The sequence below is a fragment of the Trichosurus vulpecula genome, chromosome 2 (assembly GCF_011100635.1).
Source record: "Trichosurus vulpecula isolate mTriVul1 chromosome 2, mTriVul1.pri, whole genome shotgun sequence".
NCBI lineage: Eukaryota > Metazoa > Chordata > Mammalia > Diprotodontia > Phalangeridae > Trichosurus > Trichosurus vulpecula.
The window spans coordinates 52,166,234-52,188,875 of NC_050574.1; the positions used below are offsets into that span (position 1 = coordinate 52,166,234).

A 22,642-nucleotide genomic window follows, 5' to 3' on the forward strand; every position below is an offset into this window, starting at 1 on the left:
GTGAATTTTTTTTAGTTGAATCTCTAGGATTTTCTAAGTGAAACATCATATAGTTGGCAAAAATTAATAACTTTATTTTTTCTTTGCCTGTGCTTTTCCTCTCAATTTATTTTCATATATCATTGCTATAACCAGCATTTCCAGAATTGTGTCAAATATAATGCTAACAATGGACACCTTTGCTTTATTCCCGGTTTTACTGGGAAGGAGTCTAGTATTTCTCCATTACTGATGAAAAGATTAAAATTGATCCAGTATAATTTAGAAAATTGACCCTATTTACAAGTAATTGATTTTTTCCTGCGACTGTTTAGATGCTTCCACTTTCGTGCTGTCTGGAGCAGCTCCGCACACCAAGAGCTCTCCCAGCCTACAGATTTGTCCCGTCAGCCTTTCAGACTCTCCTGGCTTGGAAATTTGCCTCACTCAGACTGCTCCCGGTTTCTAACTTTCTCAAATATTCTCAGATTCACTTTTTTATAGGAATCTGACAGAACTTGTGAGAGAGTTCTGGTAAGATGCAGTTTTCACTTGGCCATCTTGGCTCAATCCCCTTAAGAAAATGTTCTGTAAAACTTGGACTAGGTCTAAAAACCACACCCAAAGACCTAGAGGGCTATGTGTGTCCTGGAGGCCACAGGTTCCCCATCCCTGCCTTAGGGGACAGTTCAGGAATCTGAGCCACTGGGAGCTGAATAATAATTAATAATTTATAGAGCATTTTATAGTGTGTGCATCTGGGGGACCATTGAATAAGGTGTGAAATTCCCTGATTGAGGTCAGTTCCTTCACTAGATAGGGAAATCTTCATCCCAATCTTCATCTTAGTCCCCTTCCCACCAAGGACCCAACCAGGCCCCAGAAGAGCCCCATTCATAATTCACTCCAGGCCACTCTCTTGGGCAAAATTGGCTTTTATTCCAACAGGATAAGACAAAGATAGCTTTAGGCCTCACCCTTCTCAACAGTAACAACAGTAGGGCAGAAAGCCAGAAAACCAAAGATTCAGAGAAGAGGGATAATCTGAAAGACTGAGCTCAGGCTGCAGCAGGTTAAGGCAAAGGCTGGCTGATGGGGCTGACAGCATGGGGACAGCCAGGGTCAATGAAGGGGATTCTCTCCTCCCCCAGGGCTAGACCTCCCAGAAGTAGTCGGGACAGTCATGAGCAACGAGGTTCCAGGCCTCATCAAAGGCCTTCACCACCTCAGGCTCCAGTGGGCCCTCCTCTGCTGCTGCCAGGTTCTGCTGCAGCTGCTGCAGGCTGGTCATGCCCAGGATAACAGCATCTCCAAGGGCACCCTGTCAGGAGAGGAGGAAGAAAGCAAGCTAAGTGTGCAGGTTGCATGCCCTTATGACTGGAAGGTCATGAAGGCAAGCATCACCTTACTTCTTGTATCTCTCCCTGACACAAAAGTCTGTCCTCTCATTAGCACCAATATTCTGACTGGTGCTCCCAGGTTACCAATGTTAGGTCACAATGTAGGAAGACGCCCCATTTGCAGGCCTTTCCCCCCACCCCAGGGCAATGGTAAGACACAAGGTGGACAGCAGTAGGCTTCAGCATGTGACCAAGGAGGTTTATGCTCAATAGGTTCTGGCCCAAGTTTTCACACATATTTCTCATTATTCCATACTTCCCACCAAGCTGGATGGTCTTTTATTTCTCAACCTGATTTCCTTCTCCTTTCCTTGGGCCCTGTCCCACGCCTGGAGTGTCCTCAATTCTACTTCCTACAGTACTCAGCTATCTTCCAGGCTCAGCACCAATGCCACCTCCTCCTGGAAGCCTGCCCTGCTCCTCTTAACTGTGACTGCTTTCTCAAGGGCACATAATCCTATCTTTCCTTATGTGTGCATCCTCCCCCTCATGAAAATGCACTTCCTGGAAGACAGGGAATATTGTTCACTTGTGTGTTTGGATTCTTAGGGCCTCACGTAGTGCCTGGCACACATCAAGTAGCCCATCAATACTTGCTGGATAGAAGTGAAAGTATGGCCACACAAGGAGGTGGCAAAGCAACCATCGAGGAGCCACAAGGAGACAATCCAGGTGGTCCCCAGGGCTCCCACAGACTGTTGTGCAAATCCAGAAGGAAGCAGCTTCCTGCCCACAGTGGGCAAGCTTCTTTGGAGCTTCGACAGGAAGAAGTGGCTCAAGGCCACTGTAATAACAGATCCTGAGGTGGGCCTCAGACCCAAGCATTCCTGACTCTGAGGCCAGCTATCTGTCCTCTCTGACCAGCTACTGTCATGGCACATTATGTTTGAAGGAAGGTCTAAACAAATGGAAAGAATTTAAAGGCACATGGGAAGACTATGAGAAATGATTGGAAAGCAGTCCCATGGCCCAGTGGGTAGAGTAGGAACACCAGGTACTGAGTAGCTGTGTGACCCTGGGCAAGTCACTCCACTGCTGTCTGCCTCAGTTTCCCCAAAACTGGAATGAAGACAATAAGAGCATGCACCTCCCAGGGTTATTGTGAGGATCAAATAAGAGAATATTTGAACACCGTTCCGCACAGTGCTTGGCACACAGTAGGTGCCATATTAATATTTGTTCCCTTCTTCCTCCCCTCCAGAATGGAGAAAGCTGAGCCCAGATGTCTGTTTTAACAACCCAGCTAGCAGCTTCGGTGGGGGCATAAGATCCCTCCCCCACAGCTGGCACCCAGGAGGCTGCCGGGACCCAGGAGGTTGCAGGGACCCAGGAGGCTTCCGGGAAAGCACAGGTTCTTTTTATCTGCTTAAACAAGAAAAGCACGGTGAAGGGGTTGACCAGCTTACTTTAATCCAGCATTCACTTAGCATACAGACAACATTCATTTAGTTCAGGGGAAAAGGCCAGCATTCAGTTAGCATTCAGTTAGTTCAAGGGAGCATACAGACAAGCATCAAGAGGCAGACCAAATACAGATTCATTGACTTACTTCAGGGGAAAAAACCAGCACCCTGAGGTTCAAAACATTCATTTAGTTTGGGGGAAAAAACAAACCAGCATCCTGAACCTCAAAACCAAAATACAAACAAATTACAAATATCAACAGACAGACCCAACACAATTCATAGTTACCAACATCTGGGCTTGGCCCGAGAGCAAGGGCTGGCCCAGAGTCACTCTTGCTTGCTGCTGCTTCCCACACCAACCGGAAGAGGAAAGAGAGAGCTTCAAGTTGTCCTCTCCCCTCTTATAGAGTTTTTGACATCATCAAGCACCGCCTGAATGACCAGGGCCGATTGGTTCTTGACGTGGTCCCTCCCCCTAGCGTAGACGTTAACACCTCCCCTCAGCCAGCCCCATGACTCATCACACAGGAAGTTTTCTGCTTCCTGACATGCTCTCTGGGCTTCCTGCCCCAGAAGAGCAAGCCACAGCATCCAGAGGCTCAATGAGGTAAGCTGAGTCATTCAAAGAAAACAAAGGCCATTCTGGCTTTTGTGTACAAGGCATAAATTACAAAAGGTCCCCTTATCCAGTTCTGGATTTCAGGAAGTATACTTTGTAGTGGTTGTTAACCAGTCCTGTTAAAACAATATTTATCCAATTTTGCTAAAAATCCCATTGGATCAAGGGTCTGAAAAACTCCAGCAGAGACATTTCTGTGAAGCAAAGGATATACCCTTGAAGTAATGCAGAATCTGTGAATGGGCCCAACCTCCTAAAGAGCTCAAGACTGAGGGGGAGGGATGGGTTCCTGGGGCTCCCGGGGCATTACCTGGAGTTTGGAGTGATGGTACATCCATCTGAGGGCTGCTGAGGTCATGCTGGGAGGGTTGGCCCCATAAGCTGCTGCCAGGGCTTTTTCCACAAGAGCAATGGCTTGAAAGTGATTTACCTTCCAGTAGCTGTGTTGAATGGGCAGAGAGTTCAGTGGTCAGAGCCCTCAGGCTGGCCTTAGCAAGGTCTGTGTGGGGGCTCAGTTTGGCAGAGAACACAGGCTCCCAATCACAAGAGCCCAGATGGAGTCAGTCAGCCTAGGCCAAGTTACAATCCTGGCTCCACCAGCCACTACTCACAGGATGACCACGGGTACTGTCCCCTGTAAACCTCCATGTGGGGCTCCATGTCCCCAGTGAAGATGCCAAAGCACCCAAAGTGATGTCAGGTTATGCTCAGTCTACCACCCAATGAACAATTCAGGTGGGTGGGACACAGGCCTTGGGCACATGTTATCTAAGACCTTTACTCCTCTGGGGTCATTTGTCCCCATAATCACCCATCACATCTCAGGTGGCACCACAGAGTGCCCACTTTAACACTGGCTGCCCCATTCTGGGAAGGACACTGAGCATCCAGAGGAAGGGGAGTTTCCTCCAGGACATGGCAGACATTCAAGGAAAGGCTAAGGGAAGTGGAGCTGCTTGGTCTAAACTTGGGGGCAGTTGGGAGGGCACAAGAGCACGTGTCATTCATGTGAGAGGCTGTCCTGTGGACAGTTCCAAATAGGTTAATTTTGTCTCAATGTCAGACAATGCTTCCTCACAAAGAGGGACCTAAAAGGGGAAGGGGCTGCCTGGATTTCTGACTGGGGTGTGGGGTCTGCAAGTGGAGGCTGGAGATCCACTTGTCAGGGAAGGATTCAAAGGGGCTCTTGTTCAGGTCTGGGTTGGACCAGAGGGCCTCGTAGGTCACCCTACCACTGAGGTATGGTATGGCTTCCTGAGAGGTGGGCCAAAGGCTCATATCCACTTTACAGATGGGGAATAGCAGAACCACAGATGATGCCTCATCCAAGGTCCCAGAGCCAGTTAATGATGAAAACAGGTCTAGATTTCCAGGCCAGCATTTTTTTTTCCTCATCTGTCCTCTCTAAGGAAAGACGTGAAGCTCTGATTAAGCACTAGGGAGTCCTAGTTCCAGGCTCAATCCCTGAAGTTCTGGCCATGAAGGTCAGTTCGGACAGGCAAGAGCTATGTCAAGGGCAGATTGTTATGGCAGAATGACCAATGCATTTAGAAAAAGAAGGTTCATATGTGAGAGCCAGCTGTCAACTAGCTCTGTGACAATCGGCCAGTCTCTTCATGTCTGTGCCTCAGTTCCCCAATCTGTAAAAAGAGGGAGGTGACTTCTAAGTTCTTCTCCCTCCTACAATCCTTTAACCCCACAGGAGCCAGAACCACTGGATTCAGGACAGTTTAACAGGGTCCCAACCAATAGGAAAGAGTATCCAAGGAACTGGGAGTGATCAGAACAGTCTGCCATCTCTGACCCACTCATACGCAGCTCACCGTTTATGGTACATTGCAGAAACAGGTCTTCCAAAGAATCGGGTCACAGGCTGCTCTTTGTCTTTGTCTTCGTACTTGTATTTGCCAGTCAGGAGACCACCTGTAGAAAGGATGGACAGTTAGATCTCAGCGATTCCACAGAGGACTAAGGATACCCAGAGGGCTTAGAGCTCAGCAAAAGGCAAAGGCTGCATGAGGTGGGGGCTGTGCTTTCCAACTTGGCAGCAATCCAGGAAGAAGTGGGACCCATGAAAAAGCATGTGCTACACATTATTAAACTATTGCAGAACAATCAAGAGTAAGCCTTACAGGTGCAGATCCAAAGGCAAAAACAGACCCTGCCCTCATCAGGTTTACTTTCCAGGGGCAGCCAGGTGGTGCAGTGAATAGAGCACCATCCCTGGAGTCAGGAGGACCTGAGTTCAAATCCAGCCTCAGGCACTTGATGCTTAGAGTTGTGTGACCCTGGGCAAGTCACTTAACCCCAATTGCCTTGCCTGCCCCCCTCAAAAAAAGTTTACTTTCTAACCAGGGAAACAACATGAGAGACATGGCCAGGAAGGAGCATTTTGGTGGCAAAAGTGACCAGGATGGTGAGTGGGGCAAGGGACAGGAGAGTGACACACCCCATTCCAGGATGAAGGCTAGGGTTCATAGGTTCATAATTCCAGCACTGGGAGTGGGTGGGGGTGGCTAAATTTGGAGGGGAGGGAGAGGAGAAGACTAGTTCCTCTAGGGGCAAAGGGGCAAAACCAGATTGAAATAGTATTGGGAAATACTTAACAAAATAAATAAAAATACAAGAAAACAGATAATGTCCCACTTTAAACTACTATGTGGCCCACAAGGTCCCTTACATATAGATTAGTTTCTCCCGTTTCCAACTGACCGAACTGGGACCCCCCACCATCCTTGGACACTGTCTCTATCTCCCCCTCTTCTTCAACCTGAGCTCAAAATAGTGACTTAGTAGGTCTAAGGGAAGCCACAATAAATTCAGATTTCTGGAGCATTCTTTATCTTTAAAAAGTGCCATCCCATAGTAACTCTGTGAGGTAGTTAGGGTAAATATTATTTCCATCACTTTGGCCAGAGAGCCAACAAGGTTGCAATTTGGCCAGAGAGGTTGCAATTTGCCCACGGACACACAACTATTAATGTCAAAGCATAGATTTGAACCCAGATCTCTTGACTTCATTTCCTCATTCTCTTATCCCATTCCAGAGACTCTGGTGTCTCCTCCCCCCTTTTACTCATACCAGCCAAAGGGTTGAAGGCATAGAACCGCAGTCCAAAGTGACGTAGGCAGGGGAAAAGCTCCCTCTCTATTTCCCTGGTGATGGAGTTATACATGCCCTGTGAGGAGTGAGGGACAGTACAGTCAGGGAAGTTCAGGGAAAGGACAAGCCCCCAAACAAGCCCAGGTCAGGAGAGGTCACAAGCTAAGCTCGATGGCTGGTGGGCCAGTCCAACTCATTCACATTACAGATGAGAAAACTGAGTCCCAGAGAAAAAAAGTCATTAGGCAGGAAGTGGCAGAGTCAGGATTTGAACCAAGGCCTTCTGTCTCCAAAGCCAGGCTTCTTTCTATCACAAAGCATTGGGAGTAATAGCCCTAGATCCATGGCCCAACTTGGCCATTTACTAGCCCTGTGACATGGGGCTGGTCACTCCCTCCTTTGACCTCGATGGCAGAAAGGCTCCCTGCCCCTGGGGCCAGGTGAACCCAGTGAACAAGAAGGGCCCCCAGGAGACCCAGCAGCATCCCGGGCTCAGGCAGGTGCTCACCTGGTACACAGTGGGGACAACCCAGCCATTTTTCTTGCAGAGGGTGCAGATTTCAGCTACTCTCCAGGAGGTGTAGTTAGAGAGGCCCAGCTCTACAAACTTACCCTGCAGGGGAGAAAGAGAGAAAGAGGGAGGGAAGGAGGGAAGAATGGAGAGAGAAGGAGGGAGATGGAGGAAGGGAAGAGTTGGAGGGAGGGTAAGGAGGGAGGGAGAGAAGGAAAAGGGGGAGAAAGGGAGAGAGGGAGGAAATAGGATGTCTTCATGAGTAGGGACTGTTTCATTCATCTCCAGCTCTAGCATAGTGCCCAGCACACAGTAAGGGGATAATAAATGAACCTGAACGATTGATGAAAGCTCTAAGGTCTCTCCAGACCTGATATCCTGAGTCCTACGGGCAATCCCAGCTCAGACATTCAGTGTTCTAAGGGCCCATTCAGCTCTAACTTTTATCTAAAGGTTTTTCTAGCTCTAGCATCCAGATTTCTAAGGGCCCTCCCAGCTCTGATATTCTCTTTTGTAAGACCCCCCCACCTCTGACATTCCCTGTTCTAAGGGCCATCCTAGCTCAGTCATCCTGTGTTCCAGTCGCCCTCCCAGCTTTCACATTCTGTGTTCTAAGGGCTCTCCCAGCTCTGACATCCTGTGTTCCAACAGCCCTCCCAGTGCAGACATTCTGTGTTCTAAGGGCCCTCCCTCCTCTCACATTGTGTACCACAAAGTTCCCTCTCTGCCATCCAATGTCCTCACCTCCTTGTGTAGCTCATTGCAGGCCCCAAGGGTCTCCTCCAGGGGAGTGATTTTATCTGGCACGTGCAGGTAGAACAGATCCACTCGGGGGCATTGAAGCCGCTTCAGGGACTCCTCCAACTGGGACCGGACACTGCTGGCACTGAGGGTCTTCCCATTCAAGGGGTTGGCCTTGGTGGCAATTTTCACTTGGGGAGAAAGAAGGTGGTAGCAATGGCTGAGATTCAATTCAGTTCCAGGAACAGGCAGAAAATCCTCTGCTGAGCCCTGTATCTAAACAGCTGACGTTTATTTCAATGTTTTACTGATGTCTTTTATCTTTTTACCTCCTCGTAGTTTTCCCCAGGATCCCTCCTCCCCTTCCCGGGGAGCCTTCCCATCAACTATAATTTTTAGAGGAAAGTTTTAGAGGCAGTTAGGTGGTACAGTGAATTAATTGCTGGGACTGGAGTCAGAAATTGCTGAGTTCAGATTCTGTCTCAAATACTTACTAGCTGTGTCACTCTGAGCAGGTCCTGGAAATGCTATCTGCCTCAGTTTCCCCAAGGGTAATATGGGAACCATAATAATGATAGCACCCACCTGCTAGGACTGAAATAATGTTTGTAAGTGCTTAACACAGTCCCTGGCACATAGTAGGCACTTAATTATTGCTTGTTTCCTTCCTTCCTTCCTTCATGGACCCCTATGTCAATCTGGCAAAGCCCATGGTCCCATTCTCAAAATAATGTTTTTAAATAACTGAAAGAAATTAATATTAAATTTCTGTTACAAGTTAGTGAAAAGAAAGATGGTATTTTATTGCCCCATGTCACAGATTCCTTGAGAGCTATCCCTGGACCCCGGGGCTAAGAGCCCCTGATCTAGTCCAAATGTCTTATCTTACCATTGAGAATACCAAAATCTAGAGAGGAAAAATAACTTGTCCAGGCCAACTGATTTGGGCTTTCATGAAAGACGGTGTGTGTGTGTGTGTGTGTGTGTGTGTGGTGTGTGTGTGGTGTGTGTGTGTGTGTGTGTGTGTGTGTGGTTTGTGGTGTGTGTGTTGTGTGTGTGTGTGGTGTGTGTGTGTGTGTGTGTGTGTGTGTGTGTGTGATGGAAGACAGAATTCAGGATTTGGAGTCTGGGCTCAGATACAAATCGTGGCTGAGCTACAGATGACTTGTGCAGCCTCTGTCAAGTCACTTAATCACCGTGGGCCTCAGTTTCCTCATTTGTCAAAGAAGGGATTTTATTGCTCACTAGCTCTGTGACCTTAGGCAAATCACTTCACTGGATCTGTTTCTTTGCCCCAACAAGGAGGAGGTTGGTTGGACCAAATGATCTCTAATCTCAAATTCCAGATCTAGTGTTCCTGTGAATGGAGTGGGGGATGGATCTAGAGATGGGGGAGTCATGAGAAGAGGACAAAGGCCAAGTTTAACTCCAGGTTGGTCTGAACCAATCAATAAGGTGTCATTTTTTTAAGTTTTTATTTTTTTTTTTTTAGTTTACAACACTCGGTTCTATATAATTTTGAGTTCCAGATATTCTTCCCTCCCTCCCCACCTCCCTCCCCAAGATGGCATGGAATCCCATATATCTTCCACATATAACTTTGCATTGAATTAATTTACACACTAGTCAAGTTGTGGAGAAGAATTATGACCAATGGAATGAATCATGAGAAAGAAGAAACAGAACCAAAAAACCCCAAAAACAAAAACAAAAGTGAGAAAAAAAGGGGAAAAAAGGTGAGCATAAAGTGTGCCTCAATCTGCATTCATACTTCATAGTTCTTTCTCTGAATATAGATAGTATTCTCCATCGTGAGTCCTATGGCTTTGTATTTGCACGTTGTGTTGCTGAGAAGAGCAAAGTCTGTCAGGGTTGGTCCTCACAGAAGGCGTCATTTTAAATATACTTCTCACATCTATTACTGAGTTCTGACACTTGAGTCACCTGCCTAGTATGGCACGAAGCATTATTAAGTACCACCTATGTGCCAGATAATTTACAGATATTGCCTCATTTGATCCACACAAACATTGTGGGAGGAAGGTGTTATTATTATCTCCAATTAACAGTTGAGGAAACTGAGGCAAGCAGGGACTAAGTGACTTGCCCAGGGTTATAAACTAGTAAATGTCCAACACTGGATTAGGACTCAGCTCTTCCTGATTCCCAGCAGCCCATGGAAGGCAGTCCAGTCCCCTGGGCAGTTTCCTCTACTCAGGTCCATGCTCCATCCTTCCTCTCTCAGGATCCAGGAAGGAGACTGGGTGCTGATAGGAATTTTGCTTTCAGCTACGGCTACAATCTGACGAATAGGACCCAGCCCAATTGGGGAGTGGGGGTGGCAAAAAAGGTGGTGGAGAGGAAGGGTGCTTAAAGGTTCCTGATCAGCAAGAAGGTGGAGAGAGAATTCAGGGATCATGGGAACACAAGTTTAGTGCTGGAAGGCCTATAGAGGGCATTTAGCCTAAACCTGTCCCTTTATAGGTGAGGGGAAAAAAAACCTTTTTGAGTCTCAGTTTCCTCATCTGTAAAAGGAGAGAATTGGAATGTGGTGACATCTAAGATCCCTTCCTTCCCTAAATTGATGATTCCATACAGAGAGTTCAAATCCTCTCTCTACAATGGAAGTTGGGATTTGAACCCAGCTATATAGAATATTGAATTATAATGTGTGTGTTCAGTCCCTTCAATGGTGTCTGAATCTTCATGACCTCATTTGAGGTTTTCTTCGCCATGATACTGGAGTGGTTTGCCATGTCCTTCTCCAGCTCATTTGACAGGTGGGGAAACCGAGGCAAACAGGGTGAAGTGATTCACCCAGAGTCACACAGCTAGGAAGTGTCTGAGGACAGATGTTACTCAGGTCTTCCCCACTCCAGGCCTGGTGCTCTATCCAAGGCACCAGCCGGCAGCCCTTATAATATTGAATCCCAAAACCCTCCTTCCTTCCAGGACACCAGGAAGAAACAGGGAATGCTCAGAGACAATGTGGTAGAAATATCCACTGGGCTGCAAGTCCTGTCCCATCCCTGCAGCTCATTCACTATGTGGCCTTAGAGGAGTCATTTCAGTTCCTGGGCCTCAGTTTCCCTCTCTGTAAAATAGGGAGTTGAGATAAAGATGATCTCTAAGATCCCTGAGTCCTGACATTCTACTTTCTTTTATTTCTTTTCTTTTTCTTTCTTTGACATTCTACTTTCTAAAGTTCATTTGAGCTCTAACCATTTGGGTTCTAAGGATTCTTCCAGCTCTTACATTCCATAAATCTGAGAAGGCAGCAGATCACAGAACTACTCAGGGAGGGACGAGTTTGGGGTTAGAGTAGCCACTGAAGGACTGAGGCTGTAAATGGGGCTCATTCAGTTTGCTGAAGTGAAGCAGGGGTGGTCAGGACAGCCCAGCACTCCAGTGTCCCAGGAAAGCACCCCAAGCCCCATTCAGGGAAGGGAAGGCTGCCTGAATCTCTCCTGCCCCAATGGAGGCCCTAAGTCGCATCACAAACTGGAGAAAGAACAGTACACACTTTCCCTCTCTCCATCCCAACCCCCAATGTCCTTGGTCTATGAACAATCGCCGGTAAAATTGAAAAAGTCCTTGGCCTGACTTGGACTAAACGGCCAGGAGAGCTCCACCCATGCTCAAAAAGGTCTCCTGCCTTTACTCTTGGCCAGGAACTTTAACTCAGCCTGGCAGGCTTCGAAGGAAGTACTCGTGGACAAGCTTAGGGGCAGGGAGCCCATAGGAAGGCTACTAGCCAAAGAGGGACTAATGTGGATTAGAATCCAGTTACGGCCTGGGGACGACCGTCAAGGCACTGAGGACACATTGGGAGCAGGGGCCCTCTCAAAGCCATCAGGTAGGCTCCAGGTTAAGTCAGAGTGTTTGGGGACCAGCAGATTGACTGAGGCCAAGTTATTGAGGAGAGGCGGGAGGGGCCAGAGATTAATCACACTGTGCAGGTGAGGCGGCAGCACGTCTCAGAGATTAGGCTGCATGGCCTCTGGACCCACTGGCCAGGTGGAAGCTGGGGGCGCAAAGACGTGAGGTGACCGAAAACACAATGTATTGGTGGGGAGGGATCTGCAGTGGCGGGGATAGAGGACCCAGGTTAAGGGGACTGAGGATGTAAGTCCCAGATGAGGAGGTACGGGGTGCACCGGCCTCGGAGCCCAGTGTCAGAGTCAAGCGCTCCGGGGTGCACTCCCTAGACTGCGACGTCAGGGAGGGTCGAGGCTGCCCGGCTTCAGGACCCACCTGCCAGGTGTGGGGTGGCGTGGGGTTCAAGATGCACGAAGCCGGGTGGCGGGGACCTCGGCGGGGGCAGGGCAGGGATCGGCTTACCTCCTTTGCTGCCGTCCTTTAGCCCCAGGTTCATGGTGCTCAAGAAGCTCTCGGACTGGCCGTCGCCATATATGTGAGCCGTGTCCACCTCGCGGTAGCCGCGCTCCAGGAAGGCTTGCATGCAGGCTTCGCTGGATGCCCGGTCCATGCGCCAGCCCATTTCCATGGCGCCCAGCACGGTGGCCGGCCGGCCCACAGTCCGAGCTGTCGAGGACATCGCGGCGGCTGCACTAGAAGAGCAGGGCAGACACTTGCGCTCTCGAGGCTTGGAGCAGAAGGATCTTTATGAGCACTAGCAGCACACTCCGGTCCCCGCCCCGCCGCGCCACATGACGTCACCCAAAGACCTAGGGAGGGAGGGGCGAGAACACAAAGGGCCTGCTCACTGGCACCTCCTGCAACAGGTGCTGCGAGCCGGAGGCGCCCGGACCGGGGTTGTATGTTCTTTGGACTGCCGTGGTCCGGCAGGAAGGTACTGGGACTGGGATCCCCGTTCCCACCCCGGAGCCCTCTCCGTTATCCCGGCATCTGGAGCTGGAAGCAGCCTAAAGGGAGCTTCTAGTCCAACACTCTCCTTTTTCAAATGAGGAAAGTGAGGCTCAGGCACAGAAAGCGATTTGCCCGGGGTCGCCCTGAGCTTGGATTCCAACCTAGGTCTTGTTTCTGCCGATCCCAGCCTGGAATCACAGAGCCCAGGGCAGGGAGGGGCAGGGAAGCACTCCCGGGCTAGGTTATAGCTAGGGGCTATCCCCCTGGAAGGGACCCAGTAATCTGGCAGGCGTGGGAGAGCAGTTCTGGGGTCCCAGGAGTTTGAGGCTCAGAGTCCCGTCTCTCCCAAATCTCCCCACTCTTCCATCAGCCAAGTAGGAAATTAATGAACGTGCCTATAACGATCAGTGGAGGGAGGGATGCAGTGGGAGATATGCGTGATGTGGCAATACCTCCTATCATTCCAAAATCCAGAAAACCGCGAGGAAAACTCTTTTAAAATTATTATGAACTTGACAAACATCAACAAACATGATCATATCTACAGAATAAGAGAAGTACATGTGAAACCACAAATTTCAATTATGTAGGGCTTATTGTATTTAATATAGAATAAATTTAACAGGATAATTGTAGCTCTATTTCCATCTGCTTTCTTCTCTGTATACTGCAAATGTTTCATTATTTAGTGAACCACTATTACTCCCTTCTTCACTCATAAGTCCCCCTCCACCTCCTTTACCCACCCCACCGCCCCCAAAAGAATCTAAACAACATTCCCTCCTCACTACCTCCCAACAATATATAGTCAAAAAGAAAAGATCCATATATTGGCCTTGTCAGAAAATGTATGCCTCCTACTCCTCTGAAGTCCATCACTTCTCTATCAGAAGGTGGGAAGCAGGCTCTATCATAGTGCTGAAATGGTGGTTACTCATTGAATTGCTCAGAGCTGTTAAGTCTTTCAAAGTTGTTCCCCTTTACAATCTTGTCACTGTATAAATTATTTTCCTGGTTCTCCTTGCTTCAGTTTGCCTCAGTTCATAGGAGTGTTCCCAGATTTTTCTGACTCTAACACTTTCTTTTTTTCCTTAGGGAACATTAATAGTTCATTACATTCATATATGATATTATGTTCAGCCACTCCCCAATTGAGGGCCATTCCCTTTATTAAAACAAAAAGTTCCATTGTAAACATTTTTCTACACATGGTTGCTTTCCTTTGGTCTTTGATCATTTTGGGGTACAGGGTATTCACAGTTAAGTCACTTTTGGGGCATAATTCCAAACTGCTTTCCAGAATAATTGAATCAATTCTCAGCTCCAATAATAGTACATCAGTGTGCCTGTCTTGCCATGTGGGGAGCCAGCTATATCCTGTTTAGGCCTCTTAGACCTCTGCAAGGCAGGGTCAATTGAGGATGGGTCCATGCATGGCAAAGGCCATGTTTAGGATAAGAAGATGTGGCAAAGATAACCCGCCTTCGTAGCTGATTATACACATGGGAAAGAATTGAAATGTTTTAGTACGATTCCCCTTATGGGAAAGAACAGAAATGTTTCAGTATGGTTATCTATATGGGAAAGAACAGAAATGTTTCAATTCGATTAGCCGGTAGGAGACTGGCATCTCCTTCCCAGGAACAAGGAGATAAAAATATTAACCAATGCTCCATTGTACTCTTCTCAGAAGTCAGGATGACTCAGCAACTAACCTGTATAAAGTGCCGTCAGTAACTCCATTAAAATTAGTCTATAGCCAGATTATACGACCCACCTAGCCCCATGTCTTTGTCTTTTTGTGTCAATTACTTCATTGTATATTTGCGCCACTGCTGGCACATTCTTGTACACAGCCCCACCAACAATTGTCCTTTTTTTAAATCTGATAGGTGTGAGGTGGAACCTCAAAGTTGTTTTAATTTTTATTTCTCTAAATAATGGTGATTTAGAGCATTTTGTTTTCATATGTTTAAGATAGCTTTGATCACTTCTTTTGAAAACTGCCTACTCATACCTTTTGGCCATTTGCCAATTGGAAAATGACTCATAATCTTCTTGATTTAGCTCAGTTCTCTATATATTTGAGGAATGAGATTTTTATCACCAAACTTGCTGTAATTTTTCTCTCACTTCCTGCTTTCCTTTTAATTTTGGTTTCCTTGATTTTCTTTATGCAAAACCTTTTTAATTTAATGTAATCAAAATTGTCCTTTTCATTTTTTATATTTTTACATTATTTTTAAAATTTATTTTTAGTTTTCAACATTCACCTTTATAAAATTTTTGAGTTCTAAATCCCCACCCCTGCCCCCTCCGGAAGACATGCAATCTGATATAGGCTATACATATACAATCATATTAAACATGTTTCCATATCAATCATGTTGTGAAAGAAGGAGCAGAACAAAAGGGAAACACCAGAAGAAGGAAAAAACAAAGAAACAAAAAAAGAATATAGTATGCTTCAATCTGCATTCAGACTCCATAATTCTTTCCTGGATATGGATAGTGTTTTCCATCATGAGTCTTTTGAAATTGTCTTAGTTCATTGTATTGCTGGGAAGAGGTAAGTCTAACAAAGTCTGTCATTGCACAATGGTGCTGTTACTGTATATAATGTTCTCCTGGTTCTGCTCACTTCACTCTGCATCAGTTCATGTAAGTCTCTCCAGACTTTTCTGAAATCCACCTGCTCATCATTTATTATGGAACAATAGTATTCCATCACATTCATATACCACAACTTGTTCAGTCCTTCACCAACTGATGTGCATTGCCACAATTTCCAATTCTTGGCCACCACAAAAAGAGCTGCTATAAATATTTTTGTACATGTGGGTCCTTTTCCCTTTTTTAGGTTCTCTTTGAGATACAGACTAGTAGTAATATTGCTGAATCAGAGTGTGTGCACAGTTTTATTGTCTTTTGGGCAGAGTTCCAGATTTTTTCCAGAATGGTTGAACCAGTTGATAACTACACCAAGAGTCCATTAGTGTACCTATTTTTCCACAGCCCCTCCAGCATCTGTTATTTTCCTTTTCTGTCATGTTAGCCAATCTGATAGGTGTGAGGTGGTGCCTCAGAATTGTTTTAATTTGCATTTCTCTCATTTTTAATGGTTTAGAGAATTTAGTTTTAATATGTTTATTGTTAACTTTGATTTCTCCTTCTGAAAACTGCCTATTCATACCTTTTGTCCATTTACCAATAGGAGAATGGCCCATCATCTTCTCAGGTTGGCTCAGGTCTCTATACATTTGAGAAATGAGATTTCTATCAGCGAAACTTGCCATAATTTTCTCTCAGTTTCTCTTTTCCTTCTAATTTTGGTATCATTGGGTTTTTTATGTAAAACCTTTTCTTTTTTTCTTTTTAATTTAATTAATTTATTTATGAAAACATTTTCAATTTGATGTGATTACACTTGTCCTTTTGATGTCCCATGAGTCTCTCTATCCACTGTTTGGTCAAGAACTCTTCCCCTATCCATGGTGGTATGAAAAGAATCTCCTTCTTTGCTTCTCTAATTTGTTTGTGATATGATACAATTTCTATAGTGTTGTTATAGTTTCTGTATCATGAAGAATCTCTACATCGCACTGGTCACATCAAGTTTCCATCCAGACAAGGCTTGACTGAAGGATGATTTTTTTTATTTCAGGCACCATTGGAACCTGAAGGCCTTTCCTTGACTCTCAGGACATCAGCAGTAGACTGGCTGTAAAACCTGGCATGGACTCCAACGCCTTGCCTCCATATTCCTGGAGCCTTGGTCTCCTGATTTTTCCATGCCCACAAAGTCAGAGCCTCTAGATTTAGCTCCTTCACCTAAAAGAAAACAAATACTGAGACAAAGCACCAAGGTCCATGTTCATGTGGATGGATGTTGGCCTTGCAGGGAAAGGGCCCAAGGCCTTGCCTCTTACAGCTTTGTCTCTTGCCAGTCTGTGAAGGACTCACACTATGAGCAGAGGACCACCAAAAAAGGAATGGCTGAAGCCAATTCAGGCCTTTGGAAGAATATTTTTAAAGTGGCTTAAAATTTTCAAAGTGCTTTACATATACATTATCTCCCTTGGTTCTTACAGCAACTCTGTGAGGTATGTAACATTTTTATTCCCATTTTACAGATGAGGTAACTGGTAGAGAATTTAGGTGACATGCTAAGGATCACACAGGTCCTAGGTGTCTTGAGGCAGAAATGCTGCAAAATACCTCATAAGCATTCTTCAGTGACCTGGAAGCTCACCTGATTTAAATCCCCAATGAAAATCCATGGGTTGTCTATCATTGAAGCTAAATTTGGAAAAAAAAATGTGCTGTTTATCCAAAGTACACTTCATATACAAGTACTGAGAGAAGAGGGACAATCTGAAAGACTGAGCTCAGGCAGCAGCAGGTTAAAGCAAAGACCAGTGGATGGGGCATGGGGAAAGCCAGGATGAATGAGGGTTTCAGGAAGTATACTTTGTAGTGGTTGTTAACCAGTCATCTTCAAACAATATTTATCCAATTTTGCTAAAAAACCCATTGGATCAAAGGCCTGAAATACTCCAGCTGATACATTTCTGTGAAGTAAAGGACATATCCTTGAAGTAATGGAGACATTGCAAATGGGCCCAACCTCCTAAAGAGCTCAAGACTCAGGGGAAGGAATGGGTTTCTGGGGTGCCTGGGGCATTACCTGGAGCTGGGAGTGATGGTACATCCATCGGAGGGCTGCTGAGGTCATGCTGGGAGGGTTGGCCTCATAAGATGCTGCCGGGGCTTTCTCCATAAGAGCAATGGCTTGAAAGTGAAGTACCTTCCAGTAGCTGTGTTGAATGGGCAGAAAGTTCAGTGGTCAGAGCCCCCAGGCTGGCCTCTGCAGGGCTTCTGTAGGGGCTAGGCTTGGCAGAGAACCCAGGCTCCCAATCATAGGGGCCCAGATGGAGTCAGTCAGTCTAGGCCAAGTTACAGTTCTGGCTCCACCAACCACTCACAGGGTAACCACAGGTACTGTCCCCTGTAAAACTCCAAGTGGGGCTGCACTTCCCCAGTGAAGATCCCAAAGCACCCAAAGTCACCTCAGGTTATACTCAGTCTAGCACCTAATGAACAATTTATGAGTGCGGGACACACACCTTGGGCACATGTTATCTAAGAGCTTCACTTCTCTGGGGTCATTTGTCCCCGTCATCACCCATCTCATCCCAGGTGGCACCCCAGAGTGCCCACTTTAACACTGGCTGCCCCATTCTGGGAAGGACACTTAGTGTCCAGAGGAAGGGGAGGCCCCTCCAAGACATCGTAGATACTCAAGGAAGGGCTGAGAGAACTACAGCTGCTTGGTCTAAACTTGGGGCCAGTTGGGAAGACACAAGAACACCTGTCATAGATGTGAGGGGCTGTCCTGTGGACAGTTCCAAATAAGTCAATTTTGTCTCAATGTGAGAAAAACCTTCCTCACAAAGAGAGGAGCTGAAAAGGGGAAGGGGCTGCCTGGATTTCTGAGGGGGATGTGGGGTCTGCAAGTAGAGGCTGGAGATCCACTTGTCAGGGATGGATTCAAGGGGGATCTTGTTTAGGTCTGGGTTGTACCAGATTGCCTTGAAGGCCATCCTACCGCTGAGGGGTGGGATGGCTTCCTGAGAGGTGGACCAAAGGCTCATGCCCACTTTACAGATGGGGAAAAGGAGAGCCACAGATGATGCCTCATCCAAGGTCCCAGAGCCAGTTAATGGTGAAAACAGGTCTAGATGTCCAGGCCAACATTTTTTTCATCTTCTGTCCTCTCTAAGGAAAGATGTGAAGCTCTGATTAAGCGCTAGGGAGCCCTGGTTCCAGGCTCAGTCTCTGCAGTTCTGGCCATGAAGGTCAGCTCAGAGAGGCAAGAGAGATGTCGGGGGGGGGGGGAATTGATATGGCAGAATGACCAATGCATTTAGAGGCAGAAGGTTCATATGTGAGAGCTAGCTGCCAACTAGCTGTGACAATCAGCCAGTCTCTTCATGTCTGTGCCTCCATTCCCCAATCTGTAAAAAGAGGGAGGTGATTTCTAAGTTCTTCTCCCTCCTACAACCCTTCAACCCCACAGGAGCCAGAACCACTGGATTCAGGACAGTTTAACAGGGTCCCAAACAACAGGAAAGTGGACTGAGCGGTCTGGGAGGGATCAGAACAGTCTGCCATCTTTGATCCACTCATATGCAGCTCACGGTTTATGGTACACTGCAGAAAAAGGTCATCCAAAGAATCGGGTCAGAGGCTGTTCTTTGTCTTCGTACTTGTATTTGCCAGTGAGAAGACCACCTGTGGAAAGGATGGATAGTTAGATCTCAGGGATTCCACAGAGGACTAAGGATACCCAGAGGCCTTTGAGCTCAGCAAAATCCTGCATGAGGTGGGGGCTGTGCTTTCCAACTTGGCAGCAATCCAGGAAGAAGTAGGACCAATGAAAAAGCATTTGCTACACATTATTAAATTATTGCAGAACAATCAAGAGTAAGGGTTATAGATGCAGATCCAAAGGCAAAAACATTCCCTGCCCTCATCAAGTTTACTTTCTAACCATGGGAACAACATGAGAGACATGGCCAGGAGGGAGCATTCTGGTGGCAAAAGTGACCATGATGGAGAGTGGGGCAAGGGGCAGGAGAGTGACACACCCCATTCTGGGACGATGGCCAGGGTTCATAGGTTCATAATTCCAGCACTGGGAGTGCGGGCTGGATAAATTGGGAGGGGAGGGAGAGGAGAAGGCTAGTTCTTCTAGGGCAAAGTTGCAAAACTAGGCTGAAATGTTATTGGGAAATATTTAACAAAATAAATAAAAATGCAAGAAAACATAGATAATGTCCCACTTTTAAGCTACTATGTGGCCCACAAGGTCCTTTACGTTATCTATTAGTGTCTCTTTTTTCCAACTGACCCCACTGGGACCCCCCACCATCCTTGGACACTGTCTCTATCTCCTCCTCTCCCTCAAGCTGAGCTCAGAATAGTGACTTAGTAGGTCCAAGGGAAAACACAAAAATTCGGATTTTTGGAGCGATCTTTATCTGTAAAAAATGCCATCTCACGGTACCTGTATGAGGTAGTTAGGGCAAATATTATTTCCCACCTTGGGCCACAGGGACTCAGAGAGGTTGCAATTTGCCCAGGGATACACAGCTAGCAAGTATCAAAGCCCTGAGGTGAACCCAGATCTCTTCATCTCATGTCCTCATTTTACTATGCCATTCCAGAAATTCTGTGGTCCCCTCCTCCCTTTTTCTCATATCAGCCAAAGCGTTGTAGACATAGAACCGCCTTCCAAGGTGACGCAGGCAGGGCAACAGCTCCGTATCCGCTTTCCTGGTGATGGCATTATATGTGCCCTGTGAGGATGGAGGGCCACACAATCAGGGAAGCTCAGGGACAAGCCTCCAAACGAGCCCTCCCTAAGGTCAGTTGAGGTGATGAACAAAGCTCGATGGCTGGAGGGCCAATCCAACTCGTTCATTTTATAGGTGAGGAAACTGAGGCCCAAAGAAGAGAAGTCCACTAGGGAGTAGCAGAGTCAGGATTTGAACACAGGTCTTCTGTTTCTAAAGCCAGCATTCTTTCTGCCACAAAGCACTGGAAGTCAGAACCATGACCCAGCTTGGACATTACTAGCTTTGTGACTGGGGCCAGGCTCTCCCTCCTCTGGTTCTGGATTTCCTCTCCTGTAAAATAAAGGGCTGGCTGATGGTCTCTCAAGTTTCTGTGGGGATGACCCTCTATGACCTGGATGGCAGAAAAGCTCCCTGCCCCTGGGGCCAGGTGAACCCAGTGACCAAGAAGGGCCCCCAGGAGGCCAAGCAACATCCCAGGCTCAGACAGGTGCTCACCTGGTACACAGTGGGGACAACCCAGCCATTTTTCTTGCAGAGGGTGCAGATTTCAGCTACTTCCCAGGAGGCATAGTTAGAGAGGCCCAGCTCTACAAACTTACCCTGCAGGGAACAAAAACAGAAAGAGGTAGGGGGAAGGGAGGAAAAAGGAAAGGGGGGAGGGGGAGGAAGGCGGACAGGGAGAGAACCATCAGGTCAGGGCTGGGCCCCTGCTCTAAGAAGTTGTCCTTCTATTTTTACCTGTACTTGCCTCCCCTATTAAAAGGCAATTGGAATATCTTTGTGAGTAGGAACTGTTTCATCTCCAGCTCTAGCACAGTGCCTGGCACACAGCAGGTGGTTAATAAATAATCTTGAATGATTGACTGATGCTCTGAGGCCTCTCTAGCTCTGACATCCTGTGTTCTAAGGACCCTCCCAGCTCTGACATCCTGTTTTCTAAGGCCCCTCTCCTAGCTGTGACATTCTGTGTTCTAAGATCCCTCCCAGCTCTCACATCCTGTGTTCTAAGGGCCCTTCTAGCTCTGACATTCTGTGTTCTAAGGGCACTCCCAGCTCTGATATTCTGTGTTCTAAGATCCCTCCCAGCTCTGACATTCTGTGTTCTAAGGCCCCTCCCAGCTCTGACATTCTGTGTTCTAAGATCCCTCCCACCTCTCACATCCTATGTTCTAAGGGCCCTCCCAGCTGTGACATCCTGTGTTCTAAGATCCCTCTCACCTCTGACATTCTGTGTTCTAAGGGCCCTCCCACCCCTGACATCCTGTGTTCTAAGGGCCCTCCCAGCTCTGACATCCTGTGTTCTAAGGCCCCTCCCAGCTCTGAAATCCTGTGTTCTAAGGCCCCTCCCAGCTCTGACATCCTGTGTTCTAAGGCCCCTCCCAGCTCTGATATCCTGTGTTCTCAGGTCCCTCCCAGCTCTGACATTGTGTTCTAAGGCCCCTCCCACCCCTGACATCCTGGGTTCTCAGGCCCCTCCCTGCTCTGACATCCTGTGTTCTAAGGCTACTCCCAGCTCTGACATCCTGTGTTTTAAGATTGCTCTCACCCCTGACATCCTGTGTTCTAAGGCCCCTCCCAGCTCTGACATTCTGTGTTCTAAGGCCCCTCCCACCTGTGACATCCTGTGTTCTAAGGGTCCTCCCAGCTCTGACATTCTGTGTTCTAAGGCCCCTCCCAGCTCTGACACTGTGTTCTAAGGCCCCTCCCAGCGCTGACATCCTGCGTTCTAAGGGCCCTACCTGCTCTGACATCCTGTGTTCTAAGGGCCCTCCCTGCTCTGACATCCTGTCTTCTAAGGACCCTCCCAGCTCTGACATCCTGTGTTCTAAGGGCCCTCCCAGCTCTGACATCCTGTATTCTAAGGAACCTCCCAGCTCTGACATCCTGTGTTCTAAGGCCCCTCCCAGCTCTGACATTGTGTTCTAAGGCCCCTCCCAGCTCTGACATCCTGGGTTCTAAGGCCCCTCCCAGCTCTGACATCCTGTGTTCTCAGGTCCCTCCCAGCTCTGACATTGTGTTCTAAGGCCCCTCCCAGCTCTGACATCCTGTGTTCCAAGACCCCTCCCACCCCTGACATCCAGACATGGGCCTTATCAGAAAATGTATGCCTCCTACTCCTCTGAAGTCTGTCACTTCTCTCTCAGAAGGTGGGAAGCATCTCTATCATAGCATTGGAATGGTGGATGGTCATTGAATGGGTCAGAGTTCTTAAGTCTTTCAAAGTTGTTCCCTTTTACAATCTTGTCATTGTATAAATTATTTTCCTGGTTCTCCTTGCTTCAGTTTGCATCAGTTCATAGGAGCGTTCCCAGATTTCTCTGACTCTAACCCTTTCTTTTTTCCCTTAGGGCACAATAATATTCCATTGCATTCATATATGATATTATGTTCAGCCATTCCCCAAAAGGGTGTTTATTAAAACAGAAAGTTCCATTGTAAACATTTTTCTCCATGTGGGGCCTTTCCTTTGGTCTTTGATCTTTTTAGAGTACAGGGTATTCACAGTTAAAGTAACTTTTGGATTATAATTCCAAACTGCTTTCCAGAATACTTGAAGCAATTCCCAGCTCCAATAATAATATATCAGTGTGCTTTTCTTCCCATAGCCCTTCCAACAATTGGTCCTTTTTTCCCCAAATCTGATAGGCATGCATTTCTGTTATTATTGGGTATTTGGAATATTTTTACATGG

The 22,642-nt window shown here is 47.1% G+C and overlaps 1 protein-coding gene and 1 long non-coding RNA gene across 2 annotated transcripts; both read right to left on the reverse strand.

The window, feature by feature from the left end:
- Nucleotides 1–896: 896 nt before the first annotated feature.
- LOC118839484 (aflatoxin B1 aldehyde reductase member 3-like) lies at nt 897–12,386 on the reverse strand. Its single transcript, XM_036746953.1, has 7 exons — nt 12,101–12,386; nt 7,763–7,950; nt 7,016–7,120; nt 6,487–6,583; nt 5,228–5,327; nt 3,715–3,844; nt 897–1,300 (listed from the first exon to the last, which is right to left on the reverse strand). Exons 1-7 carry the CDS (start codon nt 12,315–12,317, stop codon nt 1,133–1,135), a joined length of 1,005 nt encoding a protein of 334 aa, XP_036602848.1. The 5' UTR covers nt 12,318–12,386; the 3' UTR covers nt 897–1,132.
- Nucleotides 12,387–15,684: 3,298 nt separating this feature from the next.
- On the reverse strand, nt 15,685–20,735 carry LOC118839485. Its single transcript, XR_005009624.1, has 5 exons — nt 20,689–20,735; nt 20,446–20,550; nt 18,790–18,883; nt 17,277–17,406; nt 15,685–16,420 (listed from the first exon to the last, which is right to left on the reverse strand). It is a non-coding gene; the product is annotated as an uncharacterized LOC118839485 (long non-coding RNA).
- Nucleotides 20,736–22,642: the final 1,907 nt, after the last annotated feature.